Genomic DNA, 16,990 nt, shown 5'->3' on the forward strand with positions numbered 1-16,990 from the left:
TATATGTACATTATAGCAACACAGAGGCATAAGAAGACAGTGCAATTTTAGACAAAGTGCTGTGACTTGGTAATTCTGCCCAGGGCTTGTGGAAATGTGGGCCACCATTGGCCTTGGGGCTGCTAGCCTAAAGCCTCAGGCTCCAACAATCCTCTGATCTCTTTCACACTGGTCTGAAGTTAATAATATTGAAAGGCCAGAGATGCATTTAGCTTAACATACCGTTAGAGGGTAGCAGAAATACTGTCTGAACAGGGTGAGGTTTTGCAGGAAACTCAAATGCTTTACAGGGGTCAGATGAATGGTGCATGTTTCACTTCACCATGGGCTTTTTGGGAACGGCACCAACCCTTGGCATATTCAACTGAGGCCTGTTTACATACTGTTGAGGAAATTAATTTGCTAGCTGCCACTGCTTCTGAGGTCCCTGATCCTCTCAATAATTCTCCCACTTTCAGCAGCTCGGCAACAAGTTACTCATGCTTGCTACATGGGAACATCAGTGCGGAGGACTGCACTTTTTTTTTCTGCCTTCACATACAGACACCTCTTCTGCTCCTTAAACAGCAGTACCTATTGCTTAAGTGAAAGCACAGAGTATTCTTCCATGGGTTAAAATCCACTGCATTCTTTTAAGGTCAGTTTTAATTTCAATTCTTCATACCAAGAGTCACAGTTTAAGGCCTTGAACACACACTGCAGTCATCATCTTCACCCAGCCCCTTTTGGGTGTGTAAACACAACAGCTTCAATGTCTGCACCAAATGCTTCTCTTAGTGAAAGATAAAAGCACGATACTTCACACAAACACTTCATGGTTGTGCTCTAGCTTCACATCCAAATCCTTGGACAGGTGAACAACTGCAAGGCTGGGGACATTTACAGGAATACAAGCTATCACAATGGCATCTGAGTTGGTTTTGGTTTTGTTTCTTTATCTTTTCTTCCTTTCAAAACCATGTTCAAGTTACACAGGTTGAATGACTGGTGCCCTTCCTAAACAGTGGGCCAATGCCACTTGGGTTCCAGGTCCAGCACCAGAGCCTGCGATGCACCTGCCGAGAGGTCACACTAGGCATTGGTAAATAGCTCAGTGCTTCACTATCAGTAGAACAGATCACAGGTACCTCATTATCTCTGTGCAGAAAGTGCCACCCACACAGATCCCAGCATGTTTGACACTTTCACAGGCTGAGTATAAACTGTAAAAAGAGTATAATCTAAGTTGTATGTATAAACTGTACACATTTTGACTGGGCATTGTGTATTGGGATAAATCTTCACAAGTTTCCTTCTCTGGGATGCAGCAAGGGAGCTCAAGCATAGCACATCAGATCCAGTGCTGCAAGGTGTTCTCTGAAATACAGAGCTCATGCTCATGCTTTCCTCCAACCTCTCCTATGATCTGCCTGAATGGATAACCTGGCTTCTGGATGAGCAAACAACTGTAAGCTAAACACTTTTCAGAAGTACAGAAATTAAAATCTGCACAAAAGGAGAGAAATTATTTACTTGATGTGGAAAAGGTTTTGAGGGATGTCCCTTTGGGCACTGGAAGCTGCAGTCCTGTCTTAGGGATGCTCACTCAAGTACACAAGAGAGATCCCTATATATAGGTGAGAGGAAGTGATGACTGACTGCCCCCTTTTCTCCATCTCTGCTCTAGCAGTCCTTCGACCACACAGCACAGGGCTGGGTCACTGATTTCAGGGACTCACTTCCCTCTTTCCTGCTCTGTGTGAAGATGCAGCTCTGACAGTGAATATCACTCCTGCACTCTTAGAGGAAAGAGCAAGAGAAGGATGAACGATGCAATTCCTTCACTGAACAACTTCATCACAGTAAGATGTTTGGGCAATTCACTCCTGAGTTTTTGCCTAAAGCAGAAGTATACTACACCAGTAGTATAAGAATCAGAGCAGCTCTTTTTAAGGAGGGAAAAAAATACAGCAACTAAACAAAGGGTTAAATATACCATATACACAGATAATATACAAAAGTTTGTCTCTTGTGTAAAAAAAACCCCACCCCACCAAACAAAACAACCAACCAAACCAAACAAAACCAAACTCAAAATCCCCCAACCGACAAAACCTAAAGTTTTGAGTATTTTGACATGAAAAACCCCTTTGGTGTCTTCTGTGCTCAAGAACTAAAGAAAAATTATGAATCAGGCTCCTTGAGACAAAGGTCTCCATGGGAAGGCCAGTTTCTAACAAGAAGCAGATCTCTCACTCTTTGCTGATGCTTAGTAATAGGAGCTTCTCAGTTTTCTCAAGTGTAAAAGAATATGGCCATCAGCCTTGAAAACTATAATGGTTCTAAACTCTTCATTCTGCTCAGCAGAGGCAAAATTTTGCTTGCTAAGTTCTTCACAGAGCTACTGGTACGGTAACTATTGTATATTTATGAGTAGGTTTAGCCAAGGTACAGTACAGGGCAAAATCTTTTGTTCAAAAGCAGCCTTCATTTTCTTTTGAATTTTGCATCTCTTAAGAAATACCAGGAGTCATTTTCAATTAGAATGTCTCAGAAAAGTTGGCAGGGACTGGAGTCTATTTCTAAAGCAGCTTTTCTTCCTTTGTGATCTTTCAAGTTTGGTTCTTTCATTCACTTCTGCTGCCAGGACAAAAGAGACACACATTTCTGTCTAGTACATAAATATCAAAGTAGCAATCCATCCTACACATGCTACAGGTTTGCCTAGCACAAATCAGTACTGGGTTGCTCCTTCAGTTGTGGGAGCAGAGTATTTTATAGATGATGTGAAAAAAAAACATTCCTGGCTTTCAAGCTCAGTGAATTACTGACTTAAAAGTGAAAAATCTTGGACTTGTAATTTCCTTTTTTTATCAGAAGTGGCTTCAACAGGTACCAGACTTTGGCAGAAGAGCTACCCTTGAATAAAAGACCTACAGGGTCTGGGGAAAGGACTGGGGGGGTGGGGGGGGTGGGAGTATGTGTGAAGCTGCTTCCCAAAAAGGATGTGGGAGGGCTGAAATGTAACCAAGCAGTTTGCAAACGTTGCTAACTGCCTGAATGATTTCTGAAATGTCTTTGCAACCCAGAACTGGAAGTCATAGGCAAAAAGATACTAAATGGCAGATTAACACAAGCACAATTTCCTGAACAAGTGCGACTGGAATCCCAATGGGGACCAGTAATTTTCAAACATTGACCATTTCAGAAGTGTTACACAGAAGTTATCTGAATTACTGAGATGTATCCAGTTTTTCTCCCTTCTCAAGACAAGCTGGCCTAAAGCTGAATCCCAGAGACAAGATTAAAACTCAAGACTTGCAGAACCTACAATTACCCACTTCTAAACTTAACACATCACACTTTTCAAACTAACTTGACTACACAGCAGATACAAGCACATGGTGTATCGGGGATTGCTCACAACAGTTCCCTACTGACCCATGCCTATGCCTCCAAGTTGGTCAGTTCTGTCTGATCTTAAACAGTTTTGTGATCAAGTCTCCAGAGCTGGAGACAGGGCTTCCTGTACTAACCTCTTCTTGTTCCATACTACAATCCATAATGAAAAGAAAAAAAGAGAAAAAAAAAAAAAAAGAAAGGCAAAAGAGGCAGTAATTCTTTGAGGCAAAGCCTCTTGGAACTCAGAAAGCAGGTCATCTGGTGGAATGTTAGAGCTACGCCTTGGCAGAACGCAGGTGAGAAAGTAAGCTCACGTAGTTGCAGTTTACTCACTCTTTGGCTGAATAAATGAGACTACTTCATAGCTAGGTAAAGTTGCATGTACAGGTCATGGACTTCTTAGACTGTGCTCCAGAAGGTGAGCAAATCAGCATTGGTGGACTAAGACAGAAACAGTTATCTGGACCCATTGTGCAACAGTTTTAGTTCTTCTCATCTAACCAAATTTTTGAAATGCAATGGTAAAAATCTGAACTCCTGTTTTGAAGTTCTGTTACATTAAAGTGGAACAAGATCTATAAATACATGAAGATAGATATTCCATAAATGCCAATTCTACTTTAAATCACCAGTTGTATATGCAGAATTGTTTGAGTGACCAAAGTGCTTCTTCATTGTTAACTGCAGAATGAACATGACAGAACTTGTCTTTTTTCCCTGTAGCACCAGGCAAACAGCTTTGAGCTGTGCTCAGACTTAGAAAACTCCAGTCACCTGCAAAGAGCATCATGCTGCCCAAGAAAACTTATCAGTGTTAAAGCAGAAACCCTATGTGTCCAAGATATAAAACACAGAAACAAATGATACTGCAACAGACGCCTGTTAGGGCGTTTTTGGTACCTCTTCAACAATCCATCCCACTTCCTGAAAGAATGCAAAAGGCAATGACTAAGCAGCAGAGCACCTCTAAAGTGTGCTAGAGCAAAGATGTCCATTTCAAATGTTGACCAGAGCAAGACAGTGTGGAACTTGCAAATAAAGATTCCAAAAAGCAGCTGGCTCAGTGACTGTTAATTTGATCTCAGTAACAGAAATGCAAAAGAACAAAGTTCTCAAACTAAATGCAATTGTGAGGACATTCCTTCCTCAGAAAAGGTCTACACAGGCATGCAGCTGCCAAATGACTTTGATGAATAGCCAAAATGTAACGTATGCTACAAGATCCAAGCTGTCTATGCTCTTTGTGTAACAGCCTTGTGCAGCAAGGCCAATGAAGAACATCTCAGATATGACAAGAAACAGTGAATTAGCATGGCCAAGGGTAGCAATCAGTCTTTCACAGATCTGCATGAAATAAGTGGTTCTGCCAATAGTCATCCATTGTATAGGCCTGCTATGGTTTACTTAATCCAAAGAGCACCCTTCAGGAACTTAGCATGGTTTTGTAATGATTCTAAAGCAAGAAAAATGAACCTGCAGACAGAGGGCAATGCACATTAACCCCATCTTACTTTCTTTTCTTAAACAGAAGTATGTCAGAAGGAAGACAAAACACAACTCATTAAAAAAAAAAAACTCAAATGAAACAAACAAAAAAACCCAACCCAAACCCCCCTCTACATCACTTTCCCTATTATCAAGAGGACAATGAGTGTCAAAAGCAGGAGACAATCCACTATCCACACTGAGGAGGAAAAGAGGCTGGAGTTCCAGAAGTCATCCTGTCTGTGGCTTACAAAACTAAATAAATGTTTGGGAACAATGATCCTGTCAGTGACATGTCAACAACACATTTATTTTTAAAAAAAGGCTAAATTCAAGTTTTAAACACAAATAACTGCAAAAGAAAAAAAAAAAATTAATAAAACAAAGAACCCCCAAAACCCAACAACAAAACCAGCTTTGGTTGATTATCCATCTTGTTAAATATGTCAAAGTTAGCAATCAACAGCTTCTCTAGAAGTCTCCGAGAACAGACAGGTCAGCTCACTCCTTGCTAGGAAGGTCAGACACCTAAGCAGTGACACTGGAAATGCTGCCATGCCAGCGTCACACATGCTCACAACATCTCAGCCAGCATTTGGGAGGCTCATGGTGCATACAAAGTCTGATCTGATCAGCCACAGCCAATGTGGGTTGCTGTGAACTCACTGAGACAAATAAATAAAAAAGCAACAAGAGGAAAAAAAAAAAAATATAAGCCAAGCACCTCTAGGGCCAGACCCTGAAGACACAGGAATCAAAGCTTTTTTTTTTTTCCTTTTTTCTTTCTTTGTTTCTTTCCTCTCCTCTTCTCCTTATTTACAAAATGCCATTTAGAGCTGATGTGGCCACTTCAGTATCGTGAGGAAATGTCTGTTACGCTAAGCAGTCACAAGTGTGTTGTTCATGGACGCTGTTGGCCTGTATGCCACGGAGTGTTCCACAGGGTGTGTCCATCCCACCAAGGCACATGGAGGGAGTTCAGTCTTCTGTTTCTTCATATGTTGTCTCATCAAATGGCCGGTCCAAGAGAGGTACCAAACGGTGACGGGAATATTTCAGTTGCAAAAGGTCCCCAACTTCATTGATTTCTTTTAAAGCCTGAGAGAGAGACCACAATAGATTAGCAGAAGAGACACATGCAAGCAATTTATCAGCACATCTTCCTTTTCACATGCCTGCAGACTGCTGAGAGACATTTTACTGAAGTGAGGTGGGGTTGTGCTAGAAGTCTGTAGCTTCAGAGGTGCATAGGATTGAATTTGATTTTAGCATTTAGAAGTCTCAAGACCAAGTGAGCACCACTGGTCACTCAATGGAGAGTGGCTCTGCACTCATCTGACTACTGCAGTGCCAAGGTGGGATCGTAATATCATAGTTTCATAGTTTCATTCAGGGTTGGAAGGGACCACAAGGATCATCTAGTTCCAACCCCCCTGCCATGGGCAGGGACACCCTACACTAGATCAGGCTGGCCAGAGCCTCATCCAGCCTGCTCTTAAACACCCCCAGGGACAGGGCCCCAACCACCTCCCTGGACAACCCATTCCAGGGTCTCACCACTCTCATGGTGAAGAGCCTCCTCCTCACATCCAGCCTGAATCTCCCCACCTCCAGCTTCATTCCATTCCCCCTAGTCCTATCACTACCTGAGATCCTGAGAAGTCCCTCCCCAGCCTTCCTGTAGGCCCCCTTCAGATACTGGAAGGCCACAATTAGGTCACCTCGGAGCCTTCTCTTCTGCAGACTGAACAGCCCCAACTCCTTCAGTCTGTCCTCATAGGAGAGGTGCTCCAGCCCTCTGATCATCCTTGTGGCCCTTCTCTGGACACATTCCAGCACCTCCACATCCCTCTTGTAATAGGGGCTCCAGAACTGGACACAGTACTCCAGGTGGGGTCTCACCAGGGCTGAGTAGAGGGGGAGGATCACCTCCCTCGACCTGCTAGCCACGCTTCTCCTGATGCAGCCCAGGATCTGATTGGCTTTGCAGGCTGCAAGTGCACATTGAGAGCTCATGTTGAGCTTTTTGTCCACCAGCACCCCCAAGTCTCTCTCCTCAGGGCTACTTTCCAGCCAGTCACTGCTCAGCCTATATTTGTGCCTGGGATTGCCTCGACCCAGATGCAGGACCCCAGCAATACTAACTCAAATTTCACAGTCATCCCCAAAACCCCATGACTGTTCACAGGCAGAAAAAAACAAGAGCAATGTTCCTCCCATTCTGGAGGTAACAGAGCTGAAAAGGAAAAAAATGACTCCTCTTAGTGAATCATTCAGTATGAAACCAAGCTGTGTGTTAGTGTACCTGTTAGTATACCATCTCTGACATACTCTCTTTTGTGAGATTGCAAGATAGGGAAAAGCAAACTGCAATACTGTGTGAAGTATTTCTTACATCTCCATTTGGTTAATTTGCATTGTCCCTATACAACTAGAGATGTTAACCACATTGTTAACAATATTGCATAGGAGATTCTTGCCAGCTAATCCAAGGAATCAAAAAAACCAGTTATTCTGGGTAGGATCTCAAGCATTTTCTCTCTAGAAAACAAGTCCCATTGAATGAGGGTGCCACAAAACAACACTCACACAGCTGGTGGCCCAGAACAAGCTAGGAAAACCTTTCACCATTGACCTGAATACAAATGTTATGAAGTTTACCAGAGAACAAACATCTGCTAATGTAAGAAATGAGTAAAGTCCCAGCTCAGTTAATCATACTTTCTTTATGTTGCAATCTCTTTGATAAGACACTGGTTCACAGCAGGGTTTGCTAAAAGCCAAACCCTAAACTTCATCTCTCTACAGAACACTCCTGGAGCAAGGTACAAAATAAATCAGTTGCTGCAGATAATTCTGCAACAGTACATTGCAGGCTAATTATACAGGCAAGTGACAAAGAAATGAATTCAGAAGATGACTTCCAAGTCCAATGGGATTTTTGAACTCAAAGGTTGAGTTAAGAAAATTGCCATTCTGCACTCCCTTGAACTGTAAATTTATTCAGATAGATACATTCAGAATTCCTTCAGCATGCAACTAACGCAGCATTAATGCTCCAATTTTAGCATGTTCTGGGTCAAATGCCTGTCTCTTGAGAATAGCTGGCAGACAGGGGTTAATATCCCTACATGCTTTTCCTTCCTGGAGGGATAGTTCAAGTTTTTGTTTCTTTAAACAACATCCCCTCATGCTTGCTCACGCTTGTTATATCTGGCAGCGAGAACCTCTCCGTTCTAAAATGCGGGGGGAGCAACAAAACCAAGCTGGGCCTCGGTAAAACAAACCCAAAACAACCCCCCAAAACAAACAAAACCCAAAACAACCAACAAAACCCCCCAAAGAAAAGCGTGGGCACAGTTTGCCAGAGCTTTAAGTAAAGATCCCATATGGAAACAATTTAAGGTTGAGTTTCTGTTGAAAGAGTCTTGACTGTTATTCTTGAATGCAGATTTAGGATTTTATTAATTTAAAACAAAAAGGACCACGTGACCAGCAAAGACTACAAAGGAAATGGCATTGGTGAACTCTGACTTCAGGAGAGTGTAATATATTTTTCATCACTGAAAAGAAAGTACTAGCCCACAGGGATGCAGGTTATGAGGGACTTCACTCTGATCCTGAGCCAAATATTTTCAGGCAAGGAAGTTCTATTTACATAAAACGGTTAAAATTGTAACTGAGAACTGTTCCTCATCATGTGGGTTGGTTTAATAAGAACAAGGAATCATTACAAGTATCAGCATTTACAACACAAGCTTCTCTTCCTTGTGGCCAAACCTGGTTGGACTTTGTTTAGAAGAAAATGCCATAACAGCCTTAGTTATTGCACAAGGATGAGCCACCAAGTTTTCCTCACTGTCACTGACTTCAAGAAGCTCTCTGAAAGTCTATTCATTCCAGCTCCTTTTCCTGGTGGATATTGTTGCTACAGTTCAGTAGAGGGATCAGATCTTAGGGCTGCTTTAATGATTAGCTGCTTGAAATCAATCCCCTTTCACTGCATCACAAGAAAACATGACACAAAGTCACTGACAGAAAGACTGGCTCCTTATTAACTCCTTTTTCCAGTGTTCTGGGTTCAGAGTATGCAGCTGTTTTGAAGCCTAAAGTGGATTAAAGTAACTTGGAACAAATCCTCCACACACTGAGCTAAATTGGGATTTCTTCATTCGCTTCAAAATTCACACCTCATTTTGCCCTGGATTAATTTACTTAGGCAGACAAGCCCTAATATATTAAACAAGCATTTCCTCAATTTAGAGCATTCAGCACCTACAGAAGTCCTCCAGAAATGAATCTTTAGGAGTTAAATGCACAGAGCTTGAAACATTGTCTGGAAAGCAGCAAGACTTGTAAGCAAATTGACAGGAAAAGAACTTTTTTTCCAGCAGAGTAGTAAAAGTTACAGATTGTTTTTGGAAGAGACTAAGTACAGTAGTTATATAGACTCTGCAAAAGCAGCTTGTTATGGTAAAGACTCCAGTTAGTCACTAAGAGAAAAGACCAAGAACCTAACCAACAGGGAGACTACACAACTGCTCAGGTCATGCCAACACACCAAGTTTGCATGGTTTCAGTTGCAGCTCAGTTTGCAGCAGTGTGAATTCACAGACTTCAATTCTCTCTCCTCTCCTTCCTTATGTCTCCTGCCCATTTGTATCCCCATGTCCACCTGGCCAGATTCTACTGCTCCCTCATGTCAATGCACTCAGCTCTATTACTGTGCTCTGAGTCAACTCTATGATACTATTCATTTTACACTGAGAGGAAAGGAAGGAGAGGGCCTTCTCCATAGTTTCAGAATTTTTATTTGGAACAGAAACAACTGAATTAAGAAAATTACAGGAAGAGCAGCAGGGCAAGTAGCTGAAAAGGAACTCCTGAAGTAGTCTGCTGTTGGAGTGTCAGGGAAGAATCACTCAGATTTTACAAGGCAAAACCAACTCAGTAGCATCAGGTACAACACCACAGACGTGTGGCAGGCTGTGTAACTGATAGGGAACAAGATGAACTATACATCAAACTGCACACCCCACTACCCTGCTGTTTTTCCTAACCAAATTGAAACAAAAGAGAGCAAATTTCAGCTGCTAATTTGAAAGCTCTGTGGCAGTGAAATGTGAAAAGTCTGAAGTGTCACCACCTGATCATATGTGGACACTGGGCAGGATTTCACCTTCATAACTACTCCAAATTACCTTCTTGCTCCAAATTACCTTCTTGTCCACAAAATGTCTGAAAATAGTTTCAAGGGTTTTTTCTTCCATTACCTCCCCAAGGATCAAGGTAAGGTTTTTCAACCTGCAGTTCCTCAGACGGTATTTCCTGCCCTTCTTCAAGTTAGTGGTGGTATTTGCTTTCTTCCAATACTCAGGAACCTCCCCTGGTCACCATAACCTTCCGAAAATGATAATCAAGAGTGGTCTTGCAGGGACAGCCAGCTCCCTCAGTGTATATGTGTGCAGCCCATGAGGTCCCATGGACTTCTGTATGTTCAGTTTGTTTAAATATTTCCTTATCAGACACTCCATACCAAGGGTAAGTCTTCATTGCTCCATATTTTTTCACTGACCTCACGGGCCCAGGATTTCTGAAGGGAAGCCTCATCAGGAAAGACTGAGGTAACAATGACACTTGCGTACCCTGTGTTCTCGTGTGCCATTTATCACCTGATCTCTGTGCCATTCATCAGCAACCCCACATTTTCTCTGTTCATCCTTTTGCTACTGATAACCCCATAAAAGCCCTGCCTGCTGCTTTTCATGTCTTTTGACGGATTCAAGTGCCAGTGAGCTTTGGCTTTCCTGACCCCATTCCTGTATGTTTTGTCTCTGTTCCTCCTGCGTCACTTGCTCCTGCTTGCACCTCTTACATGCTTCCATTTTATGCTTTTGTTCTCTTGTCCATCAGTGCAAGTTTCCCACTACATATGCTTTCCTGTAAGGCAAGGTGGATTATTCTTCAGGGAGAAATAACTAAAACCAACAGTTGCCTTGGACACCTCCTCTCTTCAGGGTCATATCCTATGGGATTCCTTCAAGCAGGTCTCTGAACAGGACAATCTATTATTCTGAAGGCCAAGGTTGTGACTCAATCTAGCTTAGATTCTGAGTGGGGAACAAAAAGACAACAGAAAACTTTGAAAGGGCCTAAGGCAGCCCATGTCTGTGACCATCACAGAAGATTATTCAGAAGACTCAAAAATGCATGCAGTTACCACACTAAACTGTAACAAGGAGAGGCAGGCTTATTCATATAATCCCCTTTCAGATGAATTAGTCAGAGAGTAATTCCCATAATTAATTTTTAAGGCAGCATATCATAAATGGCCTCCTTAGAGGGAACCTCCATTCCTGCTGGAACATGCTTAGGGCAGGCAGGAGTCAGTAAGGCATTGCACATGGCACAAACTCACCTAGGACAGGATTATTTAAGACATAAGTGCTCTGAAGCTGTAAACAAGAATTGGAATAGTAATCTTCAGAATAAGAATTCTCACTGGTAATCACATGCTGAGGTTTGCACTTGCTTTTGAGAAGATTACAGATTTTTGGAGGTTTTCAGGTGTTTGTTGGGTGTTTCTTTTGGGCTTTTGTGTGTGTGTGTTAAACTTCTATTCAGCAGAAGTTTTTCCTCCTAACATTCTGTGGAAGGTAGAGCCTCTTTTAGAGCAGAGAAAGCATTGACTCAAAGGAATGAGACTCTCACACATAATTAAAACAGGAAAAGAAAGTTACTCTAGGCAGCCATTCTGCATTGTTGAAGCAAGGAAAGCGACAGAGTCATTGCCAGCTTTACTACACAAAGCTTTGAATACTAGGTTCAACTAGTTTGTGTACCAAACATTGAACCGGTCCACAAAAACCAGACAATTGTTGTATCTGTTTGTAGAAGGCATGAGCAAAAAGGAAGACAAGATGAGACACTTACTGTATCAAGCATCTCTTTGGTGTGAGCTGCAGACAAACAGAACCTGGCTCTGGACTCGATGATGGGGGTGGCAGGGAAACCCACAACCACAACACCGATGTTCCGCTTCAGCATCTCACGCCCAAATGCGCTGCCAAAGAGAACAAGAGAGACTGTCAGGATGCTGTCAGTGGAGGCAAAGCAGCAACAGCACTAAGGTCTCAGTATGTTAACCCAGAGAGGCCTTTTCCAAAGCAAGCCTGTAAGACCACCATTTGGAGCTTCCAGTACCTTTTTTTCAGAGGCAGAACACCTGTTCACAAAAGGCTTTTTAAAAATTCAGTCCCAAGGTGGTCCTCCTCAAAAGGTTTCATTGAATTAAGTTCTAACAAAGCTGAAAGATTGTATGTGGCAGAGGCCACGCTTTTAGCAGGCTGTTTCTGGATGGATTTGTAACCTAAGCTTGCAAACCTTGTTGACAGGAAATGGAGATTTTGGCTCAGAAGTCTGACTACACAAGGAATCCCCCATGCTGCAATGCCCCAAACTAGATGCTTCTGCAGCTTCAAGATGATTTGCTTTCACCAATTTAATTCAAGTACATCATGGTGTCACAGAACGCGCTACTTTTTAAGTGCCTACCATGGGAACCACTGAATTGCCACAGTAAATTGAGATCATCTAATCTGATGCAAAATATTTTTGAGGAGGTTGCAAAACCCTCATAAACCAGTCATACAGTATCTTCAACAAAACAAATTCTTATGGGGATTAAATGAATTAGTGTCTGTGACATGCCTCGAGAGGCATGAAAATCTACCACCTTTCATTGATGGTGGTACAATGGAGTGTTTCTACAGGCCACAGGAAAACCTGGTTAAACCTTTTTGAATTGACCTTCCCTTGAGAAGTAGCAATGAACTTAAGAGACTTACAAGGATGTATAGAAAGACCATCCTTTTACTAGGTTTCTAAATTTTCTGCCTTTCTGCTGCAACTATTTTTCTTATGCATAGGTGCATTCTGATACACTTCATTTTGAATCCATTCACTAACCCCAAACTATTGTAAAGGCAGACTAAAAGAGACAAAGAAAGAATGAAGTAGACTCTGTGTAGATCCTGAGAGCCAACTCTCATCAGAGCTCTGGGTTCTTGTTTTTTTAAATTAAGTTACTGGCCCAACTGCTCAGCTATTAAATATTTCCATGAGCACTTCCAGGGAAAAGATTGTACTGACTGGTAGAGCAGCTGGGCAGTAGAAACAGTATGCCTCTGTGTGCTGGATGGTGCAAACTGCAGACTCTACAACACCCATAAAGGTTACAGACCTTTTAAATTTGGTTGAACTGAGAAAGGTGGAGAAGACTATATATAGCTTCATGCAGAGTGCCAGGAGATGTTTGTTCCCTCACAGAACCACAGTGCTTAACCAGGCTGAAGCCTAAGCGAGCCAGAAGAGCACCAGAGATGCGTGATATGGCTTTAAACGAAGCTCTGCCTTCCAAATTTCAAAGTGTTGGTTGAGCACTGCAATATACACAGACACTGAAAAGCAGCTATCAAAGCCAAGTTGTCCTTGAAATCAGGCTTTTGTTTATGTTGCAAAAATTTTTTATATATACATTGTATTCTGCTGGCAGAATTTTAGCCTTAATCATCCACACAGCAGCCCACAGGCATTAACAAATCTAAGTATTTACAATAACAGTATCTCAGCTATTAAGTCCAGACCTCTTGAAAAACTGGGGATTCATCAAGTACAGGTTTTTGTGACCCATCATGTCTTGTCCCTTGCCTTCCCCCCCCCCCCCCCCCCCCCTTAATTTTCAGATTCCATCTATGGAAATGCTGTCTGCTTTTGATCCAGGAGCAGCTGAAAGAATCCTCCAGTGACTTTTAATGTTAATTTCCATTCAATTTTGGCTTCCTTTTAGCACATATATACACTCTACATATATATAAATTAGAAAATCCTCCCCAAACTTCAACTTTTACAACTACATGCCATGTTTTAAAACTACTTCCCTGAAGTCTTTCTTACTGAAGCTGAAAGCCTCAGTTTTCTCCAGACTGCTTATAGGACGTTTCCATGTTTTATAAGACTCAGTAACGATCATAAGAACAAACAATCAAATCAGTCTTCTCTTATGTTTAGAGAAGTCTTAATGTTCGTGCTCCATCCTAGTTTTAAAGGAAACAGATGAGAATCTATCCTGTTAAACCTACCCAATTTTTGCTGGCATGTACAGCATCAGAGGCACAACAGGAGAATCTTCATTTCCATAGATGATAAAACCCATCTCTTTCAGTCGTCTCCTGAAATACCTTGTGTTCTCTGCTAGCTGCTGCACACGTGCCTTACCTAGAAGAGAAATGAAGGTAAGACCATGAACCCAATAGTCATTAAGACACACGAGTAACTGCAACACAAGGCCTCTAGTTAAAGTACAAACTAAGAAATGTACTGCTTGTGCTTATGGAAGTGTTAAAATTAAACACAAACTAGAATTCAGAGTCTCTTCTCCCTCGTGCAGTCAAGATTAATCACTCATCTTCCAACAAGGCTGTAGCTGAACAGATTAAGACAGACACAACCATCAAGTCCAAGTACTCCCCTACTTTCTCCATAAGAGGTTTTGATTCAGGAGGTACCTGGCTAACCAAGAAAGTCATCTGCTTTTAAATAAGATTCAGAATTCTCTAGTAACTGCATCCTGCCTAACAGATTGAGCACTGTACCATCGATGAGACTGTAATAAGCAACAATTACTTGTCTCTAGTCCACAGAGTATATTTCTGGTTAATCAGTTACCACAAAACTGCCTTCACCAGATGAATGATTCATATACTGAAGCATTAAATCTACAGCAGTGCAAGTCTATGCCACATTAGTGAAGTAGGCTGCTAGATACTAATCATCTTCCTTTGAATTTGTAGATAACAAAGGGATTAGCCAGAAGTAACGCCAGGTCTCAAAGAAACATCCAACATCCACACAGCTGTGCTCCAGGCCACAACAAATGTAATTTTAAGAACCTATATACTTTTTGTAGCCAAGAATATTGGGCACTCCACTCACAACCATGCAATCGAAAGGAAAAATCCCATCAAAGGCAAAGTGTGAGAAAAACGGATGAAACCTGTTAAGTTTGCAAAACTTGGTCTATCATTAGTGGGTAACAGCTGGTATTTTTAACAGCAATCATTGCTTTTTAAGACATCTTTTCTCTTCCATTAACAGCAGTATTTCTTAATCTTTTCTCCCACAGAGTTTCTGCAGAAGCTTAATTCCTCTTCCTTCAAAAGCAGTAAGATTTCAGTAAACCACAAAGGCATCCTGTGCTTATGAAACTTGTCCATAAATTGGCTCTGATCAGGCCACCTAATGGAGGCCTAGGTTTCTCTTATCTTTTTGGCTATTTTAAATACCCCAGACTGCAAAGTGAAGGTCAAAAAAATCCCAAAACCACAAGCCACCAAACCCAAGAAACCCAGCAAAAGAAACAGGCCTACTGCAAGGTACTACAGAAGGTGGGTCAAAACCCACTACTTGCATTTTTAACCTTGAGACAATCAACAAACCCAGAAGTGTCCACAGAAGTCTACATGCAGTATGAAAGAGCTACCTTAGTACCTTTTGAGGAAGATACATCTGCATGTGTCCTATGCAGAAATACACAACTTCTGGTAACATTTCAAGTCAGTGATATACAAACCCATCAAAATACAAAAGACTTCACCACTGAGAGAAAAGTAAGACAACACAAACAGCTGGCTACAATTCTGTGATCAGCCCCTCTCCCACAACCAGGAGTGCAGCTTCTCCCATGCATACATTCTCTCCATGCTCCCAGAAAGTAGGAAAGTTTACAGTGCTTCAAGCAGAAGGAACTTCAGCACCTTTATAGTTTTCCCCTCTATACATTCACATCCTTTTTCAAGTTGTTGGGAGCCTTCCAGGCTAAAGAGCAACCTTAATTTGTATTTGGCAACTACTTCACAGTCTTCCTTAGACTCTTTCCCATAACAAGAGTTTATGATTCTAGATTTGTCCTTATAGATTGAAGAGTGTTTTGAGATGTAAACAAGTTTCATGTGCAAGTCTTCTAGTCCTCTACAGACATAATCACCTACTACAGCAACTGACAGACTCGGAAGACACTTGCAGCCTTCATTTGTGGGTCTCAAAAGCCTGTCAGCTTTTACTTCACTCCAGAACCATCAGTCAACATAGTGAAATTACTACCTTTCTAAAACCTTGTTACCACAGCTACATCACTACCACAAGCTTCAAAATATATTCAGTGGTGTCTTCTCATTACCCACCACAGGTCATTACTATCTTCTGAAGAGAACTGTAGTTGTGGTCAAGCTAAGCACCAGGAATTGAACCAGAACTGAGTGCAGGTTCTTTATCCTCTGCTGTCCTTTCTCCCTGTATCCTATGCAACTACTTTCCTCTTCCACTATAAAATCCTGCACTTAAACAGTCACATGGTAATTGAGTAGGGTTTGCAATATTATACAAGCAGCATACCCACAATGTTCTGCTCTGTTAACATGCCCTGGTTCAGCCACACTGGTACACACTAGCTGTGTGCATGCTAACTGGCTGTTAACTGCTACCACAGTTTTATCATGTTTTCTGGGACCACAAACCAAGCAGTGTCTGGAGACAGCAGTGACGAGGTAACATGGCTAATCCTGCTTGTACCCAAACAGTACTTGAGGATTCAGTCAGAACCTCAAAATCCCTCCTCAGTCCAAACACATTCTGAACTTCAGAGCTTTGTCCACATCTGGTCAACTGTAGGCCTAGAAAGACTGCTGGGACTGGATCAGTCTTCCAGCAGTTGGCTTTCTTGGCAGTATGAAGATTCATTTTTAAGACCATGCAAAAAAAAGGCTGGCTCAGACACCACCCTACCAATTGTTCTCACATAGAGTTGTGCAATGATTCTGGTAACATCCTTTCATCTAGGAAACTGGAATGTGATGACCTTTAGGGAGGGAATGAAAGGGAGAAGAAAGAGAGAATTACTGGAACTGAGTTCTTCAAAAGGCTAGAAAACTAGAACGCCTTATCAAAGTAACTGATCTGAAGTCCCTTATGGGGCCTGTAAATGACTTAAACTAGCTACTGACAGAACTACACTGGAATTAGAGGATTAACTAATAACTTTGCCTTTGCTTTTATACCATTTTGCAAG

At 41.9% G+C, this 16,990-nt stretch overlaps 1 protein-coding gene across 1 annotated transcript in view; it reads right to left on the reverse strand.

The window, feature by feature from the left end:
• Positions 1–5,155: 5,155 nt before the first annotated feature.
• Positions 5,156–16,990, reverse strand: part of SPTLC2 (serine palmitoyltransferase long chain base subunit 2) — a 78,322-nt gene continuing 66,487 nt past the window's right edge. Inside the window, exons 10-12 of the mRNA XM_068148659.1 lie at positions 14,007–14,142; positions 11,800–11,929; positions 5,156–5,964 (exon numbers count right to left, since the gene is read on the reverse strand). Of these exons, the coding sequence (XP_068004760.1) occupies positions 5,845–5,964; positions 11,800–11,929; positions 14,007–14,142 (386 nt within the window). The 3' untranslated portion in view covers positions 5,156–5,844. The remainder of the gene's footprint in view (positions 5,965–11,799; positions 11,930–14,006; positions 14,143–16,990) is intronic.

This window comes from Melanerpes formicivorus, unplaced genomic scaffold (genome assembly GCF_026170545.1).
Source record: "Melanerpes formicivorus ecotype bairdi unplaced genomic scaffold, bMelFor1.0.p_v2 SCAF_17, whole genome shotgun sequence".
Taxonomy (NCBI): domain Eukaryota; kingdom Metazoa; phylum Chordata; class Aves; order Piciformes; family Picidae; genus Melanerpes; species Melanerpes formicivorus.